General features: G+C 52.0%; 1 protein-coding gene across 2 annotated transcripts in view; it reads right to left on the bottom strand.

Moving 5' to 3' along the window:
* LOC118936541 (low-density lipoprotein receptor-related protein 6-like) overlaps positions 1-27,528 on the bottom strand; it is an 80,953-nt gene that overhangs the window by 11,568 nt on the left and 41,857 nt on the right. For both annotated transcript variants that reach the window (XM_036945514.1, XM_036945515.1), the window contains 14 exons: positions 24,950-25,166; positions 22,208-22,497; positions 21,225-21,451; positions 17,970-18,154; positions 16,810-17,136; positions 12,599-12,801; positions 12,074-12,285; positions 11,029-11,219; positions 10,593-10,802; positions 7,118-7,243; positions 3,615-3,851; positions 2,781-2,891; positions 1,453-1,680; positions 259-395 (listed from right to left, as the gene is read on the bottom strand). In XM_036945514.1, the coding sequence (XP_036801409.1) occupies positions 259-395; positions 1,453-1,680; positions 2,781-2,891; positions 3,615-3,851; positions 7,118-7,243; positions 10,593-10,802; positions 11,029-11,219; positions 12,074-12,285; positions 12,599-12,801; positions 16,810-17,136; positions 17,970-18,154; positions 21,225-21,451; positions 22,208-22,497; positions 24,950-25,166 (2,901 nt within the window). The remainder of the gene's footprint in view (positions 1-258; positions 396-1,452; positions 1,681-2,780; positions 2,892-3,614; positions 3,852-7,117; positions 7,244-10,592; positions 10,803-11,028; positions 11,220-12,073; positions 12,286-12,598; positions 12,802-16,809; positions 17,137-17,969; positions 18,155-21,224; positions 21,452-22,207; positions 22,498-24,949; positions 25,167-27,528) is intronic.

The raw sequence follows: 27,528 nt of genomic DNA, 5'->3' as shown, positions 1-27,528 counted from the left end.
GTGTGTGTGTGTAAGGTGGTGTGTGTGTGTGTAAGGTGGTGTGTGTGTGTGTAAGGTGTGTGTGTGTGTAAGGTGGTGTGTGTGTGTGTGTAAGGTGGTGTGTGTGTGTGTAAGGTGGTGTGTGTGTGTGTCTGTAAGGTGTGCGTGTGTGTGTAAGGTGGTGTGTGTGTGTGTGTGTGTAAGAGGTGTGTGTGTGTGTGTGTGTAAGAGGTGTGTGTGTGTGTGTGTGTCTGTAAGAGGGGTGTGTGTGTGTCGTACCGGGGGGAAGTACGTGCCCTTGGTGGAGGAGGAGCTTGAGGAGGAGGCTCCAGTTACGTGGGCGCGGTCGTAAGGGGGGCCACTGGACCCGCCCATGATGCTCAACGAACCAATCACAGACTTCCCCCTGGACATACCTGAAGACAACACAAAGTAGCAGGAGTCAATAACAACAAAGTAGCAGGAGTCAATAACAACAAAGTAGCAGGAGTCAATAACAACAAAGTAGCAGGAGTCAATAACAACAAAGTAGCAAGAGTCAACAACACAAAGTAGCAGGAGTCAATAATAAAGACAATCAAGTATTTCTCATATAACACGAACAGTAAACAGGTTCGGACTGGGGTTATGAGGTTCGGACTGGGGTCATGAGGTTCGGACTGGGGTCATGAGGTTCGGACTGGGGTCATGAGGTTCGGACTGGGGTCATGAGGTTCGGACTGGGGTTCGGAGGTTCGGACTGGGGTCATGAGGTTCGGACTGGGGTCATGAGGTTCGGACTGGGGTCATGAGGTTCGGACTGGGGTCATGAGGTTCGGACTGGGGTCATGAGGTTCGGACTGGGGTCATGAGGTTCGGACTGGGGTCATGAGGTTTGGACTGGGGGCATGAGGTTCGGACTGGGGGTTATGAGGTTCGGACTGGGGTCTTGAGGTTCGGACTGGGGTTCGGACTGGGGTCATGAGGTTCGGACTGGGGTCATGAGGTTCGGACTGGGGTCATGAGGTTCGGACTGGGGTCATGAGGTTCGGACTGGGGTCATGAGGTTCGGACTGGGGTCATGAGGTTCGGACTGGGGTCATGAGGTTCGGACTGGGGTCATGAGGTTTGGACTGGGGGCATGAGGTTTGGACTGGGGGTTATGAGGTTTGGACTGGGGGTTATGAGGTTCGGACTGGGGGTTATGAGGTTCGGACTGGGGGTTATGAGGTTCGGACTGGGGGTTATGAGGTTCGGACTGGGGGTTATGAGGTTCGGACTGGGGGTTATGAGGTTCGGACTGGGGGTTATGAGGTTCGGACTGGGGGTTATGAGGTTTGGACTGGGGGTTATGAGGTTTGGACTGGGGGTTATGAGGTTTGGACTGGGGTGTCTCATCAAATTGTATTGGTCACATGCAGATTGTAGCTATAGATGGTGATATCTCTCTAGGAGCTGATCCATCTGTCTGTGTGGTGTGGCGAGCGGTCCTACCTGGCAGAGACCCGGACAGAGAGGCAGGGTGAGGTACATAACCCAGAGAAACAGAAGGGCCGTGGACCACCAAGTCATTGGTCACCGTCTCCCTGTCATCCTTCATCTGGGGACAGAGCACGCGCTGGCACACCAAGTAGATGGCGCCCACCACAAACAGCGCCATGACAACCCCCACAATGGAGCCGATGGTGTTGGTGGGCTGGGAGGACGGCTCTTCAGTCGGGTCTGGGGGGGGCAGAGGAGGGGCTTACTAGAAGGACATTATTCCATGTTTAGTTGAGAGATACAGCAGGTGAAATACTACCTTTAAGCCAGGTAGTTGGAACACACTATAGATAAACTGGTCTAGGATCAGATCTGTCATGTAGACACACTATAGATAAACTGGTCTAGGATCAGATCTGTCATGTAGACACACTATAGATAAACTGGTCTAGGATCAGATCTGTCATGTAGACACACTATAGATAAACTGGTCTAGGATCAGATCTGTCATGTAGACACACTATAGATAAACTGGTCTAGGATCAGATCTGTCATGTAGACACACTATAGATAAACTGGTCTAGGATCAGATCTGTCATGAGGACACACTATAGAAAAACTGGTCTAGGATCAGATCTGTCATGAGGACACACTATAGAAAAACTGGTCTAGGATCAGATCTGTCATGTAGACACACTATAGATAAACTGGTCTAGGATCAGATCTGTCATGTAGACACACTATAGATAAACTGGTCTAGGATCAGATCTGTCATGAGGACACACTATAGATAAACTGGTCTAGGATCAGATCTGTCATGTAGACACACTATAGAAAAACTGGTCTAGGATCAGATCTGTCATGAGGACACACTATAGATAAACTGGTCTAGGATCAGATCTGTCATGTAGACACACTATAGATAAACTGGTCTAGGATCAGATCTGTCATGTAGACACACTATAGATAAACTGGTCTAGGATCAGATCTGTCATGTAGACACACTATAGAAAAACTGGTCTAGGATCAGATCTGTCATGTAGACACACTATAGATAAACTGGTCTAGGATCAGATCTGTCATGAGGACACACTATAGATAAACTGGTCTAGGATCAGATCTGTCATGTAGACACACTATAGATAAACTGGTCTAGGATCAGATCTGTCATGTAGACACACTATAGATAAACTGGTCTAGGATCAGATCTGTCATGAGGACACACTATAGATAAACTGGTCTAGGATCAGATCTGTCATGTAGACACACTATAGAAAAACCTCCCTCTTCCTCGTGAGATAAACTGTCCTAGGATCAGATCTATAATTGAATAGACTTACAGCAGCCCATCTCGTCCGAGTTGTCAGAGCAGTCTGTAGAGTGGTCACACTTCTGATGTTTCCCCACACACTGACCGCTAGAACAGCTGAAGTGGTCCGGAGAGCAACGCACTGGAGAGGGTTAAACCACGCTAAATTAAACCAGGTTTAAACCAGGTTTAAACCAGGTTCAGCAGTAATCTACATTAGACTGGAGAGGGTTAAACCACGCTAAATTAAACCAGGTTTAAACCAGGTTCAACCAGGTTCAGCAGTCATCTACATTAGACTGGAGAGGGTTAAACCAGGTTTAAACCAGGTTAAACCAGGTTCAGCAGTAATCTACATTAGACTGGAGAGGGTTAAACCACGGTAAATTAAACCAGGTTTAAACCAGGTTCAACCAGGTTCAGCAGTAATCTACGTTAAACCACGGTAAATTAAACCAGGTTAAACCAGGTTCAGCAGTAATCTACATTAGACTGGAGAGGGTTAAACCACGGTAACAACAAATTAAACCAGGTTAACAAGAAATTAAACCAGATTAAACCAGGTTAACAAGAAAGCTACATTAGACTGGAGAGGGTTAAACCACGTTAACAATAAATTAAACCAGGTTAAACCAGGTTCAGCAGTAATCTACATTAGACTGGAGAGGAGAGGTTTTAACCCGGTTCAATAACACACACACGTGTGTGAGATGTGTCTCTCCCTCTCTGTGTGTGTGAGATGTGTCTCTCCCTCTCTGTGTGTGTGAGATGTGTCTCCCCCTCTCTGTGTGTGTGAGATGTGTCTCCCCCTCTCTGTGTGTGTGTGAGATGTGTCTCTCCTTCTCTGTGTGTGTTCCTGTCTTACCTTCACATTTGTTCTCGTCTGAGCGATCCTGACAGTTGACCTCTCCGTTACAGCGGAGGCTGAGGTCAACACACTGTCTGGAGTCACACTGAAACTCTGAATCTGAACAGACAGGACAGTCTCCCTCGTCGCTGCTGTCATCACACTCTGGGTAGCCGTCACACCGCCACGCGTGGGGAATACAGTCCACCTCCCCGGATACACAGGAGAACTGTTCTGGAGAACAGGTGGGGGGTTCTGGGGGAGGAGAGACGGGTTACAACTGTTCTGGGGGAGGAGAGACAGGTTACAACTGTTCTGGAGAACAGGTGGGGGGTTCTGGGGGAGGAGAGACGGGTTACAACTGTTCTGGGGGAGGAGAGACGGGTTACAACTGTTCTGGGGGAGGAGAGACAGGTTACAACTGTTCTGGGGGAGGAGAGACGGGTTACAACTGTTCTGGGGGAGGAGAGACGGGTTACAACTGTTCTGGGGGAGGAGAGACAGGTTACAACTGTTCTGGGGGAGGAGAGACAGGTTACAACTGTTCTGGGGGAGGAGAGACAGGTTACAACTGTTCTGGGGGAGGAGAGACGGGTTACAACTGTTCTGGGGGAGGAGAGACAGGTTACAACTGTTCTGGAGAACAGGTGGGGGGTTCTGGGGGAGGAGAGACGGGTTACAACTGTTCTGGGGGAGGAGAGACGGGTTACAACTGTTCTGGGGGAGGAGAGACAGGTTACAACTGTTCTGGGGGAGGAGAGACGGGTTACAACTGTTCTGGGGGAGGAGAGACGGGTTACAACTGTTCTGGGGGAGGAGAGACAGGTTACAACTGTTCTGGGGGAGGAGAGACAGGTTACAACTGTTCTGGGGGAGGAGAGACAGGTTACAACTGTTCTGGGGGAGGAGAGGAGAGACAGGTTACAACTGTTCTGGGGGAGGAGAGACAGGTTACAACTGTTCTGGGAGAGGAGAGACAGGTTACAACTGTTCTGGGAGAGGAGAGACAGGTTACAACTGTTCTGGGGGAGGAGAGACAGGTTACAACTGTTCTGGGGGAGGAGAGACAGGTTACAACTGTTCTGGGAGAGGAGAGACAGGTTACAACTGTTCTGGGGGAGGAGAGACAGGTTACAACTGTTCTGGGGGAGGAGAGACAGGTTACAACTGTTCTGGGGGAGGAGAGACAGGTTACAACTGTTCTGGGGGAGGAGAGACAGGTTACAACTGTTCTGGGGGAGGAGAGACAGGTTACAACTGTTCAGGGGGAGGAGAGGAGAGACGGGTTACAACTGTTCTGGGGGAGGAGAGACAGGTTACAACTGTTCTGGGGGAGGAGAGACAGGTTACAACTGTTCTGGGGAGGAGAGACGGGTTACAACTGTTCTGGGGGAGGAGAGACAGGTTACAACTGTTCTGGGGGAGGAGAGACAGGTTACAACTGTTCTGGAGAACAGGTGGGGGGTTCTGGGGAAGGAGAGACGGGTTACAACTGTTCTGGGGGAGGAGAGACGGGTTACAACTGTTCTGGGGGAGGAGAGACAGGTTACAACTGTTCTGGGGGAGGAGAGGAGAGACAGGTTACAACTGTTCTGGGGGAGGAGAGACGGGTTACAACTGTTCTGGGGGAGGAGAGACGGGTTACAACTGTTCTGGGGGAGGAGAGACGGGTTACAACTGTTCTGGGGGAGGAGAGACGGGTTACAACTGTTCTGGGGGAGGAGAGACAGGTTACAACTGTTCTGGAGAACAGGTGGGGGGTTCTGGGGGAGGAGAGACGGGTTACAACTGTTCTGGGGGAGGAGAGACGAGTTACAACTGTTCTGGGAGAGGAGAGACAGGTTACAACTGTTCTGGGGGAGGAGAGACGGGTTACAACTGTTCTGGGGGAGGAGAGACAGGTTACAACTGTTCTGGGGGAGGAGAGACAGGTTACAACTGTTCTGGGGGAGGAGAGGAGAGACAGGTTACAACTGTTCTGGGGGAGGAGAGGAGAGACAGGTTACAACTGTTCTGGGGGAGGAGAGACAGGTTACAACTGTTCTGGGGGAGGAGAGACAGGTTACAACTGTTCTGGGGAGGAGAGACGGGTTACAACTGTTCAGGGGGAGGAGAGGAGAGACGGGTTACAACTGTTCTGGGGGAGGAGAGACAGGTTACAACTGTTCTGGGGGAGGAGAGACAGGTTACAACTGTTCTGGGGGAGGAGAGACGGGTTACAACTGTTCTGGGGGAGGAGAGACAGGTTACAACTGTTCTGGGGGAGGAGAGACAGGTTACAACTGTTCTGGGGGAGGAGAGACGGGTTACAACTGTTCTGGGGAGGAGAGACGGGTTACAACTGTTCTGGGGGAGGAGAGACAGGTTACAACTGTTCTGGGGGAGGAGAGGAGAGACAGGTTACAACTGTTCTGGGGGAGGAGAGGAGAGACAGGTTACAACTGTTCTGGGGGAGGAGAGACGGGTTACAACTGTTCTGGGGGAGGAGAGGAGAGACGGGTTACAACTGTTCTGGGGGAGGAGAGGAGAGACAGGTTACAACTGTTCTGGGGGAGGAGAGGAGAGACAGGTTACAACTGTTCTGGGGGAGGAGAGACGGGTTACAACTGTTCTGGGGGAGGAGAGGGGAGACGGGTTACAACTGTTTTGGGGGAGGAGAGGAGAGACAGGTTACAACTGTTCTGGGGGAGGAGAGGAGAGACAGGTTACAACTGTTCTGGGGGAGGAGAGACGGGTTACAACTGTTCTGGGGGAGGAGAGGAGAGACGGGTTACAACTGTTCTGGGGGAGGAGAGGAGAGACAGGTTACAACTGTTCTGGGGGAGGAGAGGAGAGACAGGTTACAACTGTTCTGGGGGAGGTGAGACAGGTTACAACTGTTCTGGGGGAGGAGAGGAGAGACGGGTTACAACTGTTCTGGGGGAGGTGAGACAGGTTACAACTGTTCTGGGGGAGGAGAGGAGAGACGGGTTACAACTGTTCTGGGGGAGGAGAGGAGAGACAGGTTACAACTGTTCTGGGGGAGGTGAGACAGGTTACAACTGTTCTGGGGGAGGAGAGGAGAGACGGGTTACAACTGTTCTGGGGGAGGTGAGACAGGTTACAACTGTTCTGGGAGAGGAGAGACAGGTTACAACTGTTCTGGGGGAGGTGAGACAGGTTACAACTGTTCTGGGGGAGGAGAGACAGGTTACAACTGTTCTGGGGGAGGTGAGACAGGTTACAACTGTTCTGGGGGAGGAGAGACGGGTTACAACTGTTCTGGGGGAGGTGAGACAGGTTACAACTGTTCTGGGGGAGGAGAGACAGGTTACAACTGTTCTGGGGGAGGAGAGACAGGTTACAACTGTTCTGGGGGAGGAGAGACAGGTTACAACTGCTCTGGGGGAAGAGAGACAGGTAACACACAATGCTCTACGTGTTACGGTAGGGATATCATTTCATGTCAGTCTATCTTCATAGTTCACTATCAAGTGTAAAGCTGTGACCAGCAGCGCAGGGTCAGAGGTCAGGGGTTCTACCTCCACAGGAGAGTTCATTCTGCAGAAGGACCAGATGAACAGGACAGGAGCAGCGTGTGGTTCCGTCTCCCTTGACGATACAGATGTGAGAACAGCCTCCGTTGTCCCAGGTACAAGGGTGCTTACCTGAAGGAGAGGAGTGAGGTCAGAGTTCAGGAACAACATGGAGAAAGTTGATCTCTGAGACCAGAGGTGTCAACAGTCCTATACTAGTACTGGGCCCGTTTCCACAAACCATCTTAAGTCTAAGTACATCGTTCGAACGTTAGGATCACCGTTAAATCTCAACTGAATTATTGTTGCACTTCACAACGCTTGTGGTCTAACGCCTGCCTCGGTCAGACCACTCGCAGGTCTAATCTAACGCCTGCCTCGGTCAGACCACTCGCAGGTCTAATCTAACGCCTGCCTCGGTCAGACCACTCGCAGGTCTAATCTAACGCCTGCCTCGGTCAGACCACTCGCAGGTCTAATCTAACGCCTGCCTCGGTCAGACCACTCGCAGGTCTAATCTAACGCCTGCCTCGGTCAGACCACTCGCAGGTCTAATCTAACGCCTGCCTCTGTCAGACCACTCGCAGGTCTAATCTAACGCCTGCCTCGGTCAGACCACTCGCAGGTCTAATCTAACGCCTGCCTCGGTCAGACCACTCGCAGGTCTAATCTAACGCCTGCCTCGGTCAGACCACTCGCAGGTCTGGTCTAACGCCTGCCTCGGTCAGACCACTCGCAGGTCTAATCTAACGCCTGCCTCGGTCAGACCACTCGCAGGTCTAATCTAACGCCTGCCTCGGTCAGACCACTCGCAGGTCTAATCTAACGCCTGCCTCGGTCAGACCACTCGCAGGTCTAATCTAACGCCTGCCTCTGTCAGACCACTCGCAGGTCTAATCTAACGCCTGCCTCGGTCAGACCACTCGCAGGTCTAATCTAACGCCTGCCTCGGTCAGACCACTCGCAGGTCTAATCTAACGCCTGCCTCGGTCAGACCACTCGCAGGTCTGGTCTAACGCCTGCCTCGGTCAGACCACTCGCAGGTCTAATCTAACGCCTGCCTCGGTCAGACCACTCGCAGGTCTGGTCTAACGCCTGCCTCGGTCAGACCACTCGCAGGTCTGGTCTAACGCCTGCCTCGGTCAGACCACTCGCAGGTCTGGTCTAACGCCTGCCTCGGTCAGACCACTCGCAGGTCTGGTCTAACGCCTGCCTCAGTCAGACCACTCGCAGGTCTAACGCCTGCCTCGGTCAGACCACTCGCAGGTCTAACACCTGCCTCAGTCAGACCACTCGCAGGTCTAACACCTGCCTCAGTCAGACCACTCGCAGGTCCAACACCTGCCTCAGTCAGACCACTCGCAGGTCCAACACCTGCCTCAGTCAGACCACTCGCTGAACAGCTAAGAGCGTCGTTAGATGCTTTCCCTCTCGTGCATCACTTTAAACACAGTAGATCTCTGCTGAACATAGAACCACACGGTTTATCCGTCTCTCTGTGACCGCCGATAACTTCAGAACAAACAAAGTTGACAAGGTTTCTGCCATGAATTCAAACAAGCGAAGTATAAAAAGATGCTTCAAATTCAAACCGAGAGGACTGTATAAAATAAAACAGTAGGCTATAGGCCGATTTAAATCATATTTAAATGAATATTTAAATCATATTTAAATGAATATTTAAATCATATTTAAATTAATGTCATGTTCAATTCAGTTCTATTTTTCTACTTGTCGGCTGCTGTCTGTGATTGGTCAATATATTTCATGATGTGTAGCCTAACGTGATGAATGATGTGCCAAATCAGTGATTTAATGCATTAGAGGGTAAGAATTAGAATAATCCGCCTCAATGTGTGGAGCCATAGATGGTAATATCTCTCTAGGAGCTGATCCATCAGTATTGTAGCCATATATGGTAATATCTCTGATCCATCATCAGTATTGTAGCCATGTATGGTAATATCTCTGATCCATCATCAGTATTGTAGCCATAGATGGTAATATCTCTGATCCATCATCAGTATTGTAGCCATAGATGGTAATATATCTGATCCATCATCAGTATTGTAGCCATAGATGGTAATATCTCTGATCCATCATCAGTATTGTAGCCATATATGGTAATATCTCTGATCCATCGTCAGTATTGTAGCCATAGATGGTAGTATCTCTGATCCATCATCAGTATTCTAGCCATAGATGGTAGTATATCTGATCCATCATCAGTATTGTAGCCATAGATGGTAATATCTCTGATCCATCAGTATTGTAGCCATAGATGGTAATATCTCTGATCCATCAGTATTGTAGCCATATATGGTAATATCTCTGATCCATCATCAGTATTGTAGCCATAGATGGTAATATCTCTGATCCATCAGTATTGTAGCCATAGATGGTAGTATCTCTGATCCATCATCAGTATTCTAGCCATAGATGGTAGTATATCTGATCCATCATCAGTATTGTAGCCATAGATGGTAATATCTCTGATCCATCAGTATTGTAGCCATAGATGGTAATATCTCTGATCCATCAGTATTGTAGCCATAGATGGTAATATCTCTGATCCATCATCAGTATTGTAGCCATAGATGGTAATATCTCTGATCCATCATCAGTATTGTAGCCATAGATAGTAATATCTCTGATCCATCATCAGTATTGTAGCCAGATGGTAATATCTCTGATCCATCAGTATTGTAGCCATAGATGGTCATATCTCTGATCCAAAACAACGTACAGAGGTCAGAATACTTACTGTACTCTCATGTCTAGCTGCTGAGTAGAGGGGTCAGGGGTTAGGGGTCAGAATACTATCTGTACTCTCATGTCTAGCTGCTGAGTAGAGGGGTCAGGGGTCAGAATACTATCTGTACTCTCATGTCTAGCTGCTGAGTAGAGGGGTCAGGGGTCAGAATACTTACTGTACTCTCATGTCTAGCTGCTGAGTAGAGGGGTCAGGGGTTAGGGGTCAGAATACTATCTGTACTCTCATGTCTAGCTGCTGAGTAGAGGGGTCAGGGGTTAGGGGTCAGAATACTATCTGTACTCTCATGTCTAGCTGCTGAGTAGAGGGGTCAGAGGTCAGAATACTATCTGTACTCTCATGTCTAGCTGCTGAGTAGAGGGGTCAGGGGTCAGAATACTATCTGTACTCTCATGTCTAGCTGCTGAGTAGAGGGGTCAGAGGTCAGAATACTATCTGTACTCTCATGTCTAGCTGCTGAGTAGAGGGGTCAGGGGTCAGAATACTATCTGTACTCTCATGTCTAGCTGCTGAGTAGAGGGGTCAGGGGTTAGGGGTCAGAATACTATCTGTACTCTCATGTCTAGCTGCTGAGTAGAGGGGTTAGAGGTCAGAATACTATCTGTACTCTCATGTCTAGCTGCTGAGTAGAGGGGTCAGAGGTCAGAATACAATCTGTACTCTCATGTCTAGCTGCTGAGTAGAGGGGTCAGAGGTCAGAATACTTACTGTACTCGCTCATGTCGAGGTCGTAGACAGCGTGAATGTCGCTGAGAGAGGCAATGCGAGCCTGGATCTTGGTCCTTCCCTCCCTGGTCGTCTTGTCGATGCGTTCGATCATCTGCTGCTGACGGTCGATCCAGTACAGGTGGTTACCAAACACCGTCAGACCAACCGGCTGGAGGATGTTGGAGTCCTCAATCACAATCCGATTGGCTCCTGGAGGAGGGGGGAGAGGCAAAACAAGGAAGAAGGTAAAAAGGGTCAGGAAGTGAAGGAACGGAGCAGTGATTGGCTATGACCTCGGCCAGGCAGATCAGTGATTGGCTATGACCTCGGCCAGGCAGATCAGTGATTGGCTATGACCTCGGCCAGGCAGATCAGTGATTGGCTATGACCTCGGCCAGGCAGATCAGTGATTGGCTGACATGAGGTTGGTAGGCACCTGATAGGTCACTGCTCTCGATGCGTCGGAGGTCTGAGTCGACCCAGAACAGCTTGCCGACCTCATTGTCTATGGCCAGGGCAACGGGCTTCCCCAGGCCACTGAAGAACAACACCTCTCTCTCTGTCCCGTCGAGCGCTGCTCGTTCTATCTTAGGACTGCGCTCCTGCAGGTTGGTAAAGTACATGTACCTGGAGAGAGAGGGAGACTATATTAACAGACCTGACGGCTGTGGACATCTGGAGAGGTACATAACAGTATTTGTCTTATGGTGCACCTACCCCACATTTCCCCAGGAACAGTCCTACCCCACATTTCCCCAGGAACAGTCCTACCCCAACATTTCCCCAGGAACAGTCCTACCCCACATTTCCCCAGGAACAGTCCTACCCCACATTTCCCCAGGAACAGTCCTACCTCACATTTCCCCAGGAACGGTCCTACCCCACATTTCCCCAGGAACGGTCCTACCCCACATTTTCCCAGGAACAGTCCTACCCCACATTTTCCCAGGAACAGTCCTACCCCACAATTTCCCAGGAACAGTCCTACCCACAATTCCCCAGGAACAGTCCTACCCCACAATTTCCCAGGAACGGTCCTACCCCACATTTTCCCAGGAACGGTCCTACCCCACAATTTTCCAGGAACAGTCCTACCCCACAATTTTCCAGGAACAGTCCTACCCCCACATTTCCCCAGGAACAGTCCTACCCCACATTTTCCAGGATGTCGTTATCAACACGAGGTGAAGGGTACAGTAAATGTAAAATGGCCATCAAATCAACAGTGTGATGTTCGGATTCAGTCTCGTGAACCGTTGTGTCCTCGTCTTTGGTCTAATCATTTGTGCCATATTCTCCAAACGGTTTCATTTCTACCAAACGGTTATTATACTTTTCACATTTCTTCTGGGTGAATCATTTAGCCCCGTAGTACAGGCCAAGTAAAACACGACGAGGGCCCCCTCTGGGACAGGAGTCTGTCTGTGACCCCACAAAACAGAGGAAGAGAGACATCACAGAGCGTTTCCTCAACTACTAACCCTCGCTCTGGGTTGACCACGATGGCTCTGGGTCTGTCGTGTTCTCCTCTCAGCACCACTCCCACCCGGCTGCCGTCTGTCCTCGTCACGTTAATGACATTAGTGACCTCGCTGGTCCAGTAGATGAAGCGGCTGTAGATGTCGATGCTCAGGTCAAACGGCTGGAGGCCCAGGTTAGGACCGCCCACTTGGCTCCACACCACCGTCATACTCTGATAGGATAGGAGGAACAGACCGTCAGTCAAATCATACTCTGATAGGAGGAACAGGCCATCAGTCAAATCATACTCTGATAGGATAGGAGGAACAGGCCGTCAGTCAAATCATACTCTGATAGGATAGGAGGAACAGGCAGTCAGTCAAATCATACTCTGATAGGAGGAACAGGCCGTCAGTCAAATCATACTCTGATCGGATAGGAGGAACAGGCCGTCAGTCAAATGGTGTTGACCTGGTAAACCCGTAACACAGTGATCTACGCCCCGATGTGGTTTATGGAGGCAGGGTCTGGATCAGTGGACCTACCATGTTCCCGTTCTCCTGCGCTCTGCGGATTGCGTTCTGTTTGGAGTCGATCCAGTACAGCTGTTTATCCAGGGGGTCGTAGTCTATAGCCCTGACATTCCTCAGACTGTGGATGGGAAGGATGATGTCAGGAGACTGATGCTCATCCATCACCATCCGGTTAATGGCTGACTTCTGACTGAACAAGAGGAACGACGTAGGGGCTGGAGGAGGAGAGGGGGAAGAGACCATTACAACAATTACTTTGGATGAGAAATGAATGGAGAGAGAGAGAGACAGCGGAACGACGTAGGGGCTGGAGGAGGAGAGGGGGAAGAGACCATTACAACAATTACTTTGGATGAGAAATGAATGGAGAGAGAGAGAGACAGAGAGAGGAGAGATATGAAGAGGGAAAGAGACCGAGACAGACAGAGCGAGAATCAAGCATGTGATGTCTGAATAATGATCACAGTGGGTGGCTCAGTGGGTTCTCTCTCCCCTGGTCAGCATAGCTGTGGGGGCATCTCTCCCCTGGTCAGCATAGCTGTGGGGGCATCTACAGTATATGACCAGCTGTATGTCAACACCCCTTCAAATTAGTGGATTCGGCTGTTTCAGCCACAGCTTTGCTGACAGGTGTATAAAATTGAGCATACAGCCATACAATCTCAATAGACAAACATTGTCAGTAGAATGACCCCTACTGAAGAGCTCAGTGACTTTCATATAGGATGTCATATTTCCAACAAGTCAGTTTGTCAAATGTCTGCTCTGCTAGAGCTGCCCCTGGTCAACTGTCAACTGCTGTTATTGTGAAGTGGAAAACGTCTAGGAGCAACAACGGTTCAGCCGGGAAGTGGTAGACCACACAAGCTCACAGAAACCGCTGAGTGCAGCAAGTAAAAACACTCCGTTCTCGGTTGCAACGCTCACCACCGAGTTCCAAACTGCCCCGGTTGCAACACTCACCACCGAGTTCCAAACTGCCTCGGTTGCAACGCTCACCACCGAGTTCCAAACTGCCTCGGTTGCAACGCTCACCACCGAGTTCCAAACTGCCCCTGTTACAACGCTCACCACCGAGTTCCAAACTGCCTCGGTTGCAACGCTCACCACCGAGTTCCAAACTGCCTCGGTTGCAACCCTCACCACCGAGTTCCAAACTGCCTCGGTTGCAACCCTCCCTACCGAGTTCCAAACTGCCCCTGTTGTAACGCTCACCACCGAGTTCCAAACTGCCTCGGTTGTAACGCTCACCACCGAGTTCCAAACTGCCCCTGTTGTAACGCTCACCACCGAGTTCCAAACTGCCTCGGTTGTAACGCTCACCACCGAGTTCCAAACTGCCTCGGTTGCAACGCTCACCACCGAGTTCCAAACTGCCTCGGTTGTAACGCTCACCACCGAGTTCCAAACTGCCTCGGTTGTAACGCTCACCACCGAGTTCCAAACTGCCTCGGTTGCAACGCTCACCACCGAGTTCCAAACTGCCTCGGTTGCAACGCTCACCACCGAGTTCCAAACTGCCCCTGTTGTAACGCTCACCACCGAGTTCCAAACTGCCCCTGTTGCAACGCTCACTACCGAGTTTCAAACTGCCCCTGTAGCAACGCTCACCACCGAGTTCCAAACTGCCTCGGTTGCAACGCTCACCACCGAGTTCCAAACTGCCTCGGTTGCAACCCTCACCACCGAGTTCCAAACTGCCTCGGTTGCAACCCTCCCTACCGAGTTCCAAACTGCCCCTGTTGTAACGCTCACCACCGAGTTCCAAACTGCCTCGGTTGTAACGCTCACCACCGAGTTCCAAACTGCCCCTGTTGTAACGCTCACCACCGAGTTCCAAACTGCCTCGGTTGTAATGCTCACCACCGAGTTCCAAACTGCCTCGGTTGCAACGCTCACCACCGAGTTCCAAACTGCCTCGGTTGTAACGCTCACCACCGAGTTCCAAACTGCCTCGGTTGCAACGCTCACCACCGAGTTCCAAACTGCCTCGGTTGCAACGCTCACCACCGAGTTCCAAACTGCCCCTGTTGCAACCCTCCCTACCGAGTTCCAAACTGCCCCTGTTGCAACCCTCCCTACCGAGTTCCAAACTGCCTCGGTTGCAACCCTCACCACCGAGTTCCAAACTGCCCCTGTTGCAACGCTCACCACCGAGTTCCAAACTGCCCCTGTTGCAACGCTCACCACCGAGTTCCAAACTGCCCCTGTTGCAACGCTCACCACCGAGTTCCAAACTGCCTCGGTTGCAACGCTCACCACCGAGTTCCAAACTGCCCCGGTTGCAACACTCACCACCGAGTTCCAAACTGCCTCGGTTGCAACGCTCACCACCGAGTTCCAAACTGCCTCGGTTGCAACGCTCACCACCGAGTTCCAAACTGCCCCGGTTGCAACGCTCACCACCGAGTTCCAAACTGCCTCGGTTGCAACGCTCACCACCGAGTTCCGAACTGCCCCGGTTGCAACGCTCACCACCGAGTTCTAAACTGCCCCTGTTGCAACACTCACCACCGAGTTCCAAACTGCCTCGGTTGCAACGCTCACCACCGAGTTCCAAACTGCCCCGGTTGCAACGCTCACCACCGAGTTCCAAACTGCCTCGGTTGCAACGCTCACCACCGAGTTCCAAACTGCCCCTGTTGCAACGCTCACCACCGAGTTCCAAACTGCCTCGGTTGCAACGCTCACTACCGAGTTCCAAACTGCCCCTGTTGCAACGCTCACCACCGAGTTCCAAACTGCCCCTGTTGCAACACTCACCACCGAGTTCCAAACTGCCCCTGTTGCAACGCTCACCACCGAGTTCCAAACTGCCCCTGTTGCAACGCTCACCACCGAGTTCCAAACTGCCTCGGTTGTAACGCTCACCACCGAGTTCCAAACTGCCTCGGTTGTAACGCTCACCACCGAGTTCCAAACTGCCTCGGTTGTAACGCTCACCACCGAGTTCCAAACTGCCTCGGTTGCAACGCTCACCACCGAGTTCCAAACTGCCTCGGTTGTAACGCTCACCACCGAGTTCCAAACTGCCTCGGTTGTAACGCTCACCACCGAGTTCCAAACTGCCTCGGTTGCAACGCTCACCACCGAGTTCCAAACTGCCTCGGTTGCAACGCTCACCACCGAGTTCCAAACTGCCTCGGTTGCAACCCTCACCACCGAGTTCCAAACTGCCCCTGTTGCAACGCTCACCACCGAGTTCCAAACTGCCTCGGTTGCAACGCTCACCACCGAGTTCCAAACTGCCCCGGTTGCAACGCTCACCACCGAGTTCCAAACTGCCTCGGTTGCAACGCTCACCACCGAGTTCCAAACTGCCTCGGTTGCAACGCTCACCACCGAGTTCCAAACTGCCCTTGTTGTAACGCTCACCACCGAGTTCCAAACTGCCCCGGTTGCAACGCTCACCACCGAGTTCCAAACTGCCCCTGTTGCAACGCTCACCACCGAGTTCCAAACTGCCTCGGTTGTAACGCTCACCACCGAGTTCCAAACTGCCTCGGTTGCAACGCTCACCACCGAGTTCCAAACTGCCTCGGTTGCAACGCTCACCACCGAGTTCCAAACTGCCTCGGTTGTAACGCTCACCACCGAGTTCCAAACTGCCCCGGTTGCAACGCTCACCACCGAGTTCCAAACTGCCTCGGTTGCAACGCTCACCACCGAGTTCCAAACTGCCTCGGTTGTAACGCTCACCACCGAGTTCCAAACTGCCTCGGTTGTAACGCTCACCACCGAGTTCCAAACTGCCTCGGTTGCAACGCTCACCACCGAGTTCCAAACTGCCTCGGTTGCAACCCTCCCTACCAAGTTCCAAACTGCCTCGGTTGCAACCCTCCCTACCGAGTTCCAAACTGCCTCTCAGCACAAAAACTGTTCATCGGGAGCTTCATGAAATGGGTTTCCATGGCCGAGCAGCCCCACACAAGCCTTCAGATCAACATGGACAATGCCAAGCGTCGGCTGAAGTGGTGTAAAGCTCTGGGCAGTGGAAACACTTTGTCTGGAGTGATGAATCACGCTTCACCATCTGACAGTCTGACGGACTAATCTGGGTTAGGAGGATGCCAGGGGAACACTACCTGCCCCAATTCATAGTGCCAACTGTAAAGTTTGGTGGAGGAGGTATAATGGCCTGTGGCTGTTTTTCTTGGCTATGCTGTGGGAGCTACAGCCCAGTTACAGACCTAGTACCGTGTGTGTGTGTGTGCGTCTCTCACCACTGCAGGTCTTGTTGTCATTGTTGAGGGAGAAGTGGGCGGGGCATCCGCAGACGAAGCTGCTGATTGGTACAGCCAGACAGAGGTGTGAGCATTGCCCATTGGTGGAGGCGCAGGCGTTCCAGCCCCCCTGGCGTGACGAGTGGAAGACCAAGATGTCCATCACGTAGTCCAGGTGACCCTGGATGACCGTACGGTTCTGGCCCGATGTCTTATTGGCCCGTTCGATGCTGCGCTGAGACCAGTCCGTCCAATAGATGTAGTCCTGGTACTGGGTCAGACCGAAGGGGTGGGGGAGGTCGTCGGCTATAACCTCACGCTCCAGACCTGGGGGAGCAGAGGAGGAAGAGTTAGACCTAGAGGAGACAGGAGGAGGAGAGGAGAGGGAACAGTTAGACCTGGAGGAGACAGGAGGAGAGGAGAGAGAGGAGGGAACAGTTAGACCTGGAGGAGACAGGAGGAGGAGAGGAGAGGGAACAGTTAGACCTGGAGGAGACAGGAGGAGAGGGAACAGTTAGACCTGGGGGAGACAGGAGGAGGAGGAGAGAGAGGGAACAGTTAGACCTGGGGGAGACAGGAGGAGGATAGGGAACAGTTAGACCTGGAGGAGACAGGAGGAGGAGAGGAGAGAGAGGGAACAGTTAGACCTGGGGGAGACAGGAGGAGGAGAGGAGAGGGAACAGTTAGACCTGGGGGAGACAGGAGGAGAGGAGAGAGAGGAGGGAACAGTTAGACCTGGGGGAGACAGGAGGAGGAGAGAGAGGGAACAGTTAGACCTGGGGGAGACAGGAGGAGGATAGGGAACAGTTAGACCTGGAGGAGACAGGAGGAGGAGAGGAGAGAGAGGGAACAGTTAGACCTGGGGGAGACAGGAGGAGGAGAGGAGAGGGAACAGTTAGACCTGGGGGAGACAGGAGGAGGAGAGGAGAGGGAACAGTTAGACCTGGGGGAGACAGGAGGAGGAGAGGAGAGAGAGGGAACAGTTAGACCTGGGGGAGACAGGAGGAGGAGAGGAGAGAGAGGGAAGAGTTAGACCTGGAGGAGACAGGAGGAGAGGAGAGAGAGGGAATAGTTTGATCTGGAGGAGACAGGAGGAGGAGAGGAGAGAGAGGGAACAGTTAGACCTCTGTCTGTCTGTCTGTCTGTCTGTGATAACTCACCCAGCATGTTGGAGGACTCTATGAGTGTCGTGTCCAGGTCAGTCCAGTACAGTCGCCTCTCGGCATAGTCGATGGTCAGCCCGTTGGCTCGGCCCACATTGGGCACCAGAGTGATCCGACCCGTCCCGTCCATCGCTGAGCGGTCAATCTTGGGCTTCCCACCCCACTCTGTCCAGTACATAAACCTAGAAAAATACATTACTGTTAGATACATTAGAACAGAGAGCTAAAACCCAGATTAGACTGAATCTCATACAGAACGCCGTTATCCAGTCAGAGGGCAAAAACCCAGATTAGACTGAATCTCAGACAGAACACCGTTATCCAGTCAGAGAGCTAAAACCCAGATTAGACTGAATCTCATACAGAACACCGTTATCCAGTCAGAGGGCTAAAACCCAGATTAGACTGAATCTCATACAGAACACCGTTATCCAGTCAGAGGGCTAAAACCCAGATTAGACTGAATCTCAGACAGAACACCGTTTATCCAGTCAGAGAGCTAAAACCCAGATTAGACTGAATCTCATACAGAACGCCGTTATCCAGTCAGAGGGCTAAAACCCAGATTAGACTGATTCTCAGACAGAACACCGTTATCCAGTCAGAGAGCTAAAACCCAGATTAGACTGAATCTCAGACAGAACACCGTTATCCAGTCAGATGGCTAAAACCCAGATTAGACTGAATCTCAGACAGAACACCGTTATCCAGTCAGAGGGCTAAAACCCAGATTAGACTGATTCTCAGACAGAACACCGTTATCCAGTCAGAGAGCTAAAACCCAGATTAGACTGAATCTCAGACAGAACACCGTTATCCAGTCAGATGGCTAAAACCCAGATTAGACTGAATCTCAGACAGAACACCGTTATCCAGTCAGAGAGCTAAAACCCAGATTAGACTGAATCTCAGACAGAACACCATTATCCAGTCAGAGAGCTAAAACCCAGATTAGACTGAATCTCAGACAGAACACCGTTATCCAGTCAGATGGCTAAAACCCAGATTAGACTGATTCTCAGACAGAACACCGTTATCCAGTCAGATGGCTAAAACCCAGATTAGACTGAATCTCAGACAGAACACCGTTATCCAGTCAGAGGGCTAAAACCCAGATTAGACTGAATCTCATACAGAACACCGTTATCCAGTCAGATGGCTAAAACCCAGATTAGACTGAATCTCATACAGAACACCGTTATCCAGTCAGAGAGCTAAAACCCAGATTAGACTGAATCTCAGACAGAACACCATTATCCAGTCAGAGAGCTAAAACCCAGATTAGACTGAATCTCAGACAGAACACCGTTATCCAGTCAGAGGGCTAAAACCCAGATTAGACTGAATCTCAGACAGAACACCGTTATCCAGTCAGAGGGCTAAAACCCAGATTAGACTGATTCTCAGACAGAACACCGTTATCCAGTCAGAGAGCTAAAACCCAGATTAGACTGAATCTCAGACAGAACACCGTTATCCAGTCAGAGGGCTAAAACCCAGATTAGACTGAATCTCAGACAGAACACCGTTATCCAGTCAGAGGGCTAAAACCCAGATTAGACTGAATCTCAGACAGAACACCGTTATCCAGTCAGAGAGCTAAAACCCAGATTAGACAATCTCAGACAGAACACCGTTATCCAGCTCTACTGCCCCGGTTGGAAGCCTCAATCGAGTGGGCATCCTATGCCAACTTGGTCCCCCTTGGCATAGGATTCTTCCCGTGAATCTTTAGCGCGTTACCTAGCAACTATATAGGTCGCATTTTCTTCACTCTAAAACGTGGTCAGATTAAGTAAACATTCATCAAGAAATCTGTTTTTAACGTTTTGCAGAGGAGGTCTTAGTCCTTTCATTATGTACACAGAAACGTGTCCATCACTAGCTAGCTGTTAGCCTGACCAAGTCATTACACTAGCTAGCTGTTAGCCTGACCCAGTCATTACATTAGCTAGCTGTTAGCCTGACCCAGTCATTACATTAGCTAGCTGTTAGCCTAACCCAGTCATTACATTAGCTAGCTGTTAGCCTGAACCAGTCATTACATTAGCTAGCTGTTAGCCTGACCCAGTCATTACATTAGCTAGCTGTTAGCCTGACCCAGTCATTACACTAGCTAGCTGTTAGCCTGACCCAGTCATTACATTAGCTAGCTGTTAGCCTGACCCAGTCATTACATTAGCTAGCTGTTAGCCTGAACCAGTCATTACATTAGCTAGCTGTTAGCCTGAACCAGTCATTACAATAGCTTGCTAGCTAGCTGTTAGCCTGAACTAGTCATTACATTAACTAGCTGTTAGCCTGACCCAGTCATTACATTAGCTAGCTGTTAGCCTGACCCAGTCATTACATTAGCTAGCTGTTAGCCTGAACCAGTCATTACATTAGCTAGCTGTTAGCCTGACCCAGTCATTACATTAGCTAGCTGTTAGCCTGACCCAGTCATTACATTAGCTAGCTGTTAGCCTGACCCAGTCATTACATTAGCTAGCTGTTAGCCTGACCCAGTCATTACATTAGCTAGCTGTTAGCCTGAACCAGTCATTACATTAGCTAGCTGTTAGCCTGACCCAGTCATTACATTAGCTAGCTGTTAGCCTGAACCAGTCATTACAATAGCTTGCTAGCTAGCTGTTAGCCTGAACTAGTCATTACATTAACTAGCTGTTAGCCTGAACCAGTCATTACATTAGCTTGCTAGCTAGCTGTCAGCCCCCAGCAGGGCGAGTCAGCGCCTACCCCTCAGCAGGGCGAGTCAGCGCCTACCCCTCAGCAGGGCGAGTCAGCGCCTACCCCTCAGCAGGGCGAGTCAGCGCCTACCCCTCAGCAGGGCGAGTCAGCGCCTACCCCTCAGCAGGGCGAGTCAGCGCCTACCCCTCAGCAGGGCGAGTCACTACCTACCCCTCAGCAGGGCGAGTCAGTACCTACCCCTCAGCAGGGCGAGTCAGTACCTACCCCTCAGCAGGGCGAGTCAGTACCTACCCCTCAGCAGGGCGAGTCAGTACCTACCCCTCAGCAGGGCGAGTCACTACCTACCCCTCAGCAGGGCGAGTCAGTACCTACCCCTCAGCAGGGCGAGTCAGTACCTACCCCTCAGCAGGGCGAGTCAGTACCTACCCCTCAGCAGGGCGAGTCAGTACCTACCCCTCAGCAGGGCGAGTCACTACCTACCCCTCAGCAGGGTGAGTCAGTACCTACCCCTCAGCAGGGTGAGTCAGTACCTACCCCTCAGCAGGGTGAGTCAGTACCTACCCCTCAGCAGGGTCCAGTGCCAGGGCTCGAGGGCTGTCCAGATCCTTCCAGACTAGGACCTGTCTGTGCTGTCCATCCAGCTTGGCCACCTCGATACGATTGGTCCCCGTGTCGGCCCAGTACAGATTCTTCCCCAACCAGTCCACCGCCATGCCTTCTGGGTAGTCCAGGCCAAACTCCACCACATGTTCTAGAGCGCTGCCGTTCATAAACGCACGACTGATTGTCTGGAGAGGGAGAGGAGAGAGAGGGAGAGCGAGGGAGAGCGAGGGAGAGGGAGAGCGAGGGAGAGGGAGAGCGAGGGAGAGGGAGAGCGAGGGAGAGCGAGGGAGAGGAAGAGCGAGGGAGAGAGAGGGAGAGCGAGGGAGAGCGAGGGAGAGCGAGGGAGAGCGAGGGAGAGCGAGGGAGAGCGAGGGAGAGCGAGGGAGAGCGAGGGAGAGCGAGGGAGAGCGAGGGAGAGCGAGGGGGAGCGAGGGAGAGGGGGAGCGAGGGAGAGGAGAGAGGGAGAGGAGAGAGCAGAGAGGGAGAGTAGAGGGAGAGAGAGAGAGGAGAGAGGGAGAGGAGAGGGAGAGAGGGAGAGGAGAGGGAGAGAGGAGAGAGGGAGAGGAGAGAGGGAGAGGAGAGAGGGAGAGGAGAGAGGGAGAGGAGAGAGGGAGAGAGGGAGAGGAGAGAGGGAGAGGAGAGAGGGAGAGAGGGAGAGGGAGAGAGGGAGAGGGAGAGGGGAGAGGGGAGAGGGAGAGTAGAGGGAGAGAGAGAGAGGAGAGGGAGAGAGGGAGAGGAGAGAGGGAGAGGAGAGAGGGAGAGGAGAGAGGGAGAGGAGAGAGGGAGAGGGGAGAGGGGAGAGGGGAGAGGGGAGAGGGAGAGGGGAGAGGAGAGAGGGGAGAGGAGAGAGGGGTTACTATTGGGCTGAAGGTAATCTGGGCTTTATCAGCCTGCTTCGTCAAACTGATGGCTCCGAGCCAGAGAGACACCTCCCTCCTTACCTTCAATGTGATATCTGTCCAGTAGATACGGTTGTCGGTGATGTCGAAGTCCAGTGCAGACGCCTCTTTAACCCCGGTCAGCGGGATGGCCACGTTGTTGTTGTTTGTTTCCAAGGAGATGCGTCTGATGTCTGTGTGTCGGGAGAAGAGGAGGAAGGCTTCTGGTACGATGCAGGTGGACAGGTCAGCTATCAGCTCTAGACCAATGGGACAGGCACACTGGACGCCCACCGGCTTATACAGGCATAGGTGGCTACACCCACCATTAGCCTCCGCACACAGGTTGGTACCTGGGAGAGGAGGTAGTAGGAAGAGAGAGAGGAGAAGAGGGGGAGGCAGTAGGAGGAGAAGAGGGGGAGAGAGTAGGAGAAGAGGGGGAGGAGAGGGGGAGAGAGGAGAAGAGGGGGAGGCAGTAGAAGGAGAGGGGAGGATAAAAAGTTTATTCTCTGTCTGTGTTAATCACCATCTCAGGGGCAGAAGAGATGAGCAGGAGAATCCGACAGTCTGAATGTACCGTCTGAAGCATTAGCTGAGGTGAACTGATGAAATATCCCTGTTTAGTTAAGTCTACCACCGACAGTCTGAATGTACCGTCTGAAGCATTAGCTGAGGTGAACTGATGAAATATCCCTGTTTAGTTAAGTCTACCACCGACAGTCTGAAACATTAGCTGAGGTGAACTGATGAAATATCCCTGTTTAGTTAAGTCTACCACCGACAGTCTGAATGTACCGTCTGAAACATTAGCTGAGGTGAACTGATGAAATATCCCTGTTTAGTTAAGTCTACCACCGACAGTCTGAATGTACCGTCTGAAACATTAGCTGAGGTGAACTGATGAAATATTCCTGTTTAGTTTAGTCTACCACCGACAGTCTGAAACATTAGCTGAGGTGAACTGATGAAATATTCCTGTTTAGTTTAGTCTACCACCGACAGTCTGAAGCATTAGCTGAGGTGAACTGATGAAATATTCCTGTTTAGTTAAGTCTACCACCGACAGTCTGAATGTACCGTCTGAAACATTAGCTGAGGTGAACTGATGAAATATCCCTGTTTAGTTAAGTCTACCACCGACAGTCTGAATGTACCGTCTGAAACATTAGCTGAGGTGAACTGATGAAATATTCCTGTTTAGTTTAGTCTACCACCGACAGTCTGAATGTACCGTCTGAAGCATTAGCTGAGGTGAACTGATGAAATATTCCTGTTTAGTTAAGTCTACCACCTACAGTCTGAATGTACCGTCTGAAACATTAGCTGAGGTGAACTGATGAAATATTCCTGTTTAGTTTAGTCTACCACCGACAGTCTGAATGTACCGTCTGAAGCATTAGCTGAGGTGAACTGATGAAATATTCCTGTTTAGTTAAGTCTACCACCTACAGTCTGAATGTACCGTCTGAAACATTAGCTGAGGTGAACTGATGAAATATTCCTGTTTAGTTTAGTCTACCACCGACAGTCTGAATGTACAGTCTGAAACATTAGCTGAGGTGAACTGATGAAATATTCCTGTTTAGTTAAGTCTACCACCTACAGTCTGAATGTACCGTCTGAAACATTAGCTGAGGTGAACTGATGAAATATTCCTGTTTAGTTTAGTCTACCACCGACAGTCTGAATGTACAGTCTGAAACATTAGCTGAGGTGAACTGATGAAATATTCCTGTTTAGTTAAGTCTACCACCTACAGTCTACCACCGACCAAAACTAACTACCAAAATGCATCCATCAAGTTTGTAGAGTCACAAGCTGGATGGAATCAGTCTGCTATGAATATGGGACCAGAAATCTGACGTTTAACTACTAATAAACACTATGGATGAATCTGTCTTAATACCTATGACGTCTTCACATGTGTGTGGACATAGAGCCTAATAAACACTATGGATGAATCTGTCTTCACATGTGTGTGGACATAGTGCCTTCATTTCCAAACAATAAAACAGGTATGAAACAGAATGCTGAAGCACAGAGACTGAAACTGTGGCTTCCCTGTCCAAATACACAGAGTGGAGAACAGAGACTGAAACTGTGGCTTCCCTGTCCAAATACACAGAGTGGAGAACAGAGACTGAAACTGTGGCTTCCCTGTCCAGATACACAGAGTGGAGAACAGAGACTGAAACTGTGGCTTCCCTGTCCAAATACACAGAGTGGAGAACAGAGACTGAAACTGTGGCTTCCCTGTCCAAATACACAGAGTGGAGAACAGAGACTGAAACTGTGGCTTCCCTGTCCAAATACACAGAGTGGAGAACAGAGACTGAAACTGTGGCTTCCCTGTCCAAATACACAGAGTGGAGAACAGAGACTGAAACTGTGGCTTCCCTGTCCAAATACACAGAGTGGAGAACAGAGACTGAAACTGTGGCTTCCCTGTCCAGATACACAGAGTGGAGAACAGAGACTGAAACTGTGGCTTCCCTGTCCAAATACACAGAGTGGAGAACAGAGACTGAAACTGTGGCTTCCCTGTCCAGATACACAGAGTGGAGAACAGAGACTGAAACTGTGGCTTCCCTGTCCAAATACACAGAGTGGAGTTTAGGTAGCACCGTGAGGTCAGAGGGTCAGGCTGTGTTACCTACCGAAGGTCTGGTGTACATATGTAGCTTTGAGCCCCGTGAGGTCAGGGGTCAGGTTCAGGCTGTGCTACCTACCGAAGGTCTGGTGTACGTACATATGTAGCTTTGAGCCCCGTGGGGTCAGGGGTCAGGTTCAGGCTGTGTAACCTACCGAAGGTCTGGTGTACATATGTAGCTTTGAGCCCCATCAGGTCTGGTAGCTGGTCTATGATGAACTCTCTCTCCGTGGTGTGTTTGTGAACCCTCTCAATGCTGCGTCTCTGCCAGTCTGTCCAGTACACATAGTCCCCCAGCAGAGTGAAGCCAAAGATGTGAGGTAGCTTATCTTCTACCAGGATCCTCCTGCCTGAACCGTCCATACACATCACCTGGGGGAGAGGAGACAGAGAATCAGAGGATAAACCAGTGAACAGCTTGAAGACCAAACCAATAAATTCAGGTAGGAGCTCAGAGACCCGCCCGGGCCTCCCTCCTACTGAAGTGACCCTCCCCGGGCCTCCCTCCTACTGAAGTGACCCCACCGGGCCTCCCTCCTACTGAAGAGACCCCCGGGGGCCTCCCTCCTACTGAAGTGACCCGCCCGGGCCTCCCTCCTACTGAAGTGACCCCACCGGGCCTCCCTCCTACTGAAGTGACCCCACCGGGCCTCCCTCCTACTGAAGTGACCCCACCGGGCCTCCCTCCTACTGAAGTGACCCCACCGGGCCTCCCTCCTACTGAAGAGACCCCACCGGGCCTCCCTCCTACTGAAGAGACCCCACCGGGCCTCCCTCCTACTGAAGAGACCCCCCGGGCCTCCCTCCTACTGAAGAGACCCCCCGGGCCTCCCTCCTACTGAAGAGACCCCCCGGGCCTCCCTCCTACTGAAGAGACCCCCCGGGCCTCCCTCCTACTGAAGAGACCCCCCGGGCCTCCCTCCTACTGAAGTGACCCCCCGGGCCTCCCTCCTACTGAAGTGACCCCACCGGGCCTCCCTCCTACTGAAGTGACCCGCCCGGGCCTCCCTCCTACTGAAGTGACCCCACCGGGCCTCCCTCCTACTGAAGAGACCCCCCCGGGCCTCCCTCCTACTGAAGAGACCCCCCCGGGCCTCCCTCCTACTGAAGTGACCCCCCCGGGCCTCCCTCCTACTGAAGTGACCCCACCGGGCCTCCCTCCTACTGAAGAGACCCCCGGGGCCTCCCTCCTACTGAAGAGACTCCCCCCCGGGCCTCCCTCCTACTGAAGTGACCCCACCGGGCCTCCCTCCTACTGAAGAGACTCCCCCCCGGGCCTCCCTCCTACTGAAGTGACCCGCCCGGGCCTCCCTCCTACTGAAGTGACCCCACCGGGCCTCCCTCCTACTGAAGAGACCCCCGGGGCCTCCCTCCTACTGAAGTGACCCCACCGGGCCTCCCTCCTACTGAAGAGACCCCCACCGGGCCTCCCTCCTACTGAAGAGACCCCGGGCCTCCCTCCTACTGAAGTGACCCCCCCGGGCCTCCCTCCTACTGAAGAGACTCCCCCCCGGGCTTCCCTCCTACTGAAGTGACCCCACCGGGCCTCCCTCCTACTGAAGTGACCCCACCGGGCCTCCCTCCTACTGAAGTGACCCCACCGGGCCTCCCTCCTACTGAAGAGACCCTCCCCGGGCCTCCCTCCTACTGAAGTGACCCCACCGGGCCTCCCTCCTACTGAAGTGACCCCACCGGGCCTCCCTCCTACTGAAGAGACCCCCCCCCCGGGCCTCCCTCCTACTGAAGTGACCCCACCGGGCCTCCCTCCTACTGAAGAGACCCTCCCCGGGCCTCCCTCCTACTGAAGTGACCCCACCGGGCCTCCCTCCTACTGAAGTGACCCCCGGGGCCTCCCTCCTACTGAAGTGACCCCCGGGGGCCTCCCTCCTACTGAAGAGACTCCCCCCCGGGCTTCCCTCCTACTGAAGTGACCCCACCGGGCCTCCCTCCTACTGAAGTGACCCCACCGGGCCTCCCTCCTACTGAAGTGACCCCACCGGGCCTCCCTCCTACTGAAGTGACCCCACCGGGCCTCCCTCCTACTGAAGTGACCCCACCGGGCCTCCCTCCTACTGAAGTGACCCCCCGGGCCTCCCTCCTACTGAAGTGACCCCCGGGGCCTCCCTCCTACTGAAGTGACCCGCCCGGGCCTCCCTCCTACTGAAGTGACCCCACCGAGCCTCCCTCCTACTGAAGAGACCCCCCCAACAACAGAAGAAAATTGAAAATTCACTATTCTCTACACAACGCCTGTTCCAGTAGCATGACTCAAGCAGACAGACTTACAGACAGACTAACAGACTGGAGGAACAGACGGTGGAGACTCATGCAGACAGACTGACAGAGCATTTCTCTGTTCGACAAGGGCCCATCAGCAGGCATCCTGACAGAACATTTCTCTGTTTGACAAGGGACCATCAGCAGGCATCCTGACGGTTCCACCAACAGGACCGTGAATTCAGCTTACTGTCCAGTCACCAGATCTCAATCTAACTGAGCATCTGTGTGATGAGATGTAACGAGCTCGTCGGAATAGAGATCCACTTCCAACTTCACACAACGGTGGGAAGCATTGGAGTTCAACATGGGCCAGCGTCCCTATGGAACCCTTTCTCATTGAGGCTGTGGACGATCAGATGTTAGGAAGGTGTTCCTGATGTGTTGTACACTCAGTTTCCTTTCTCAGTGAGGTGGCCTAATGATTTAGAATGGGAATCATATTGGTCCCCACAAG

The sequence above is a fragment of the Oncorhynchus mykiss genome, chromosome 15 (assembly GCF_013265735.2).
Source record: "Oncorhynchus mykiss isolate Arlee chromosome 15, USDA_OmykA_1.1, whole genome shotgun sequence".
Taxonomy (NCBI): domain Eukaryota; kingdom Metazoa; phylum Chordata; class Actinopteri; order Salmoniformes; family Salmonidae; genus Oncorhynchus; species Oncorhynchus mykiss.
The sequence above is the reverse complement of the archived record's forward strand: the minus strand, read 5'-3'. Positions and strand labels throughout refer to the sequence as shown.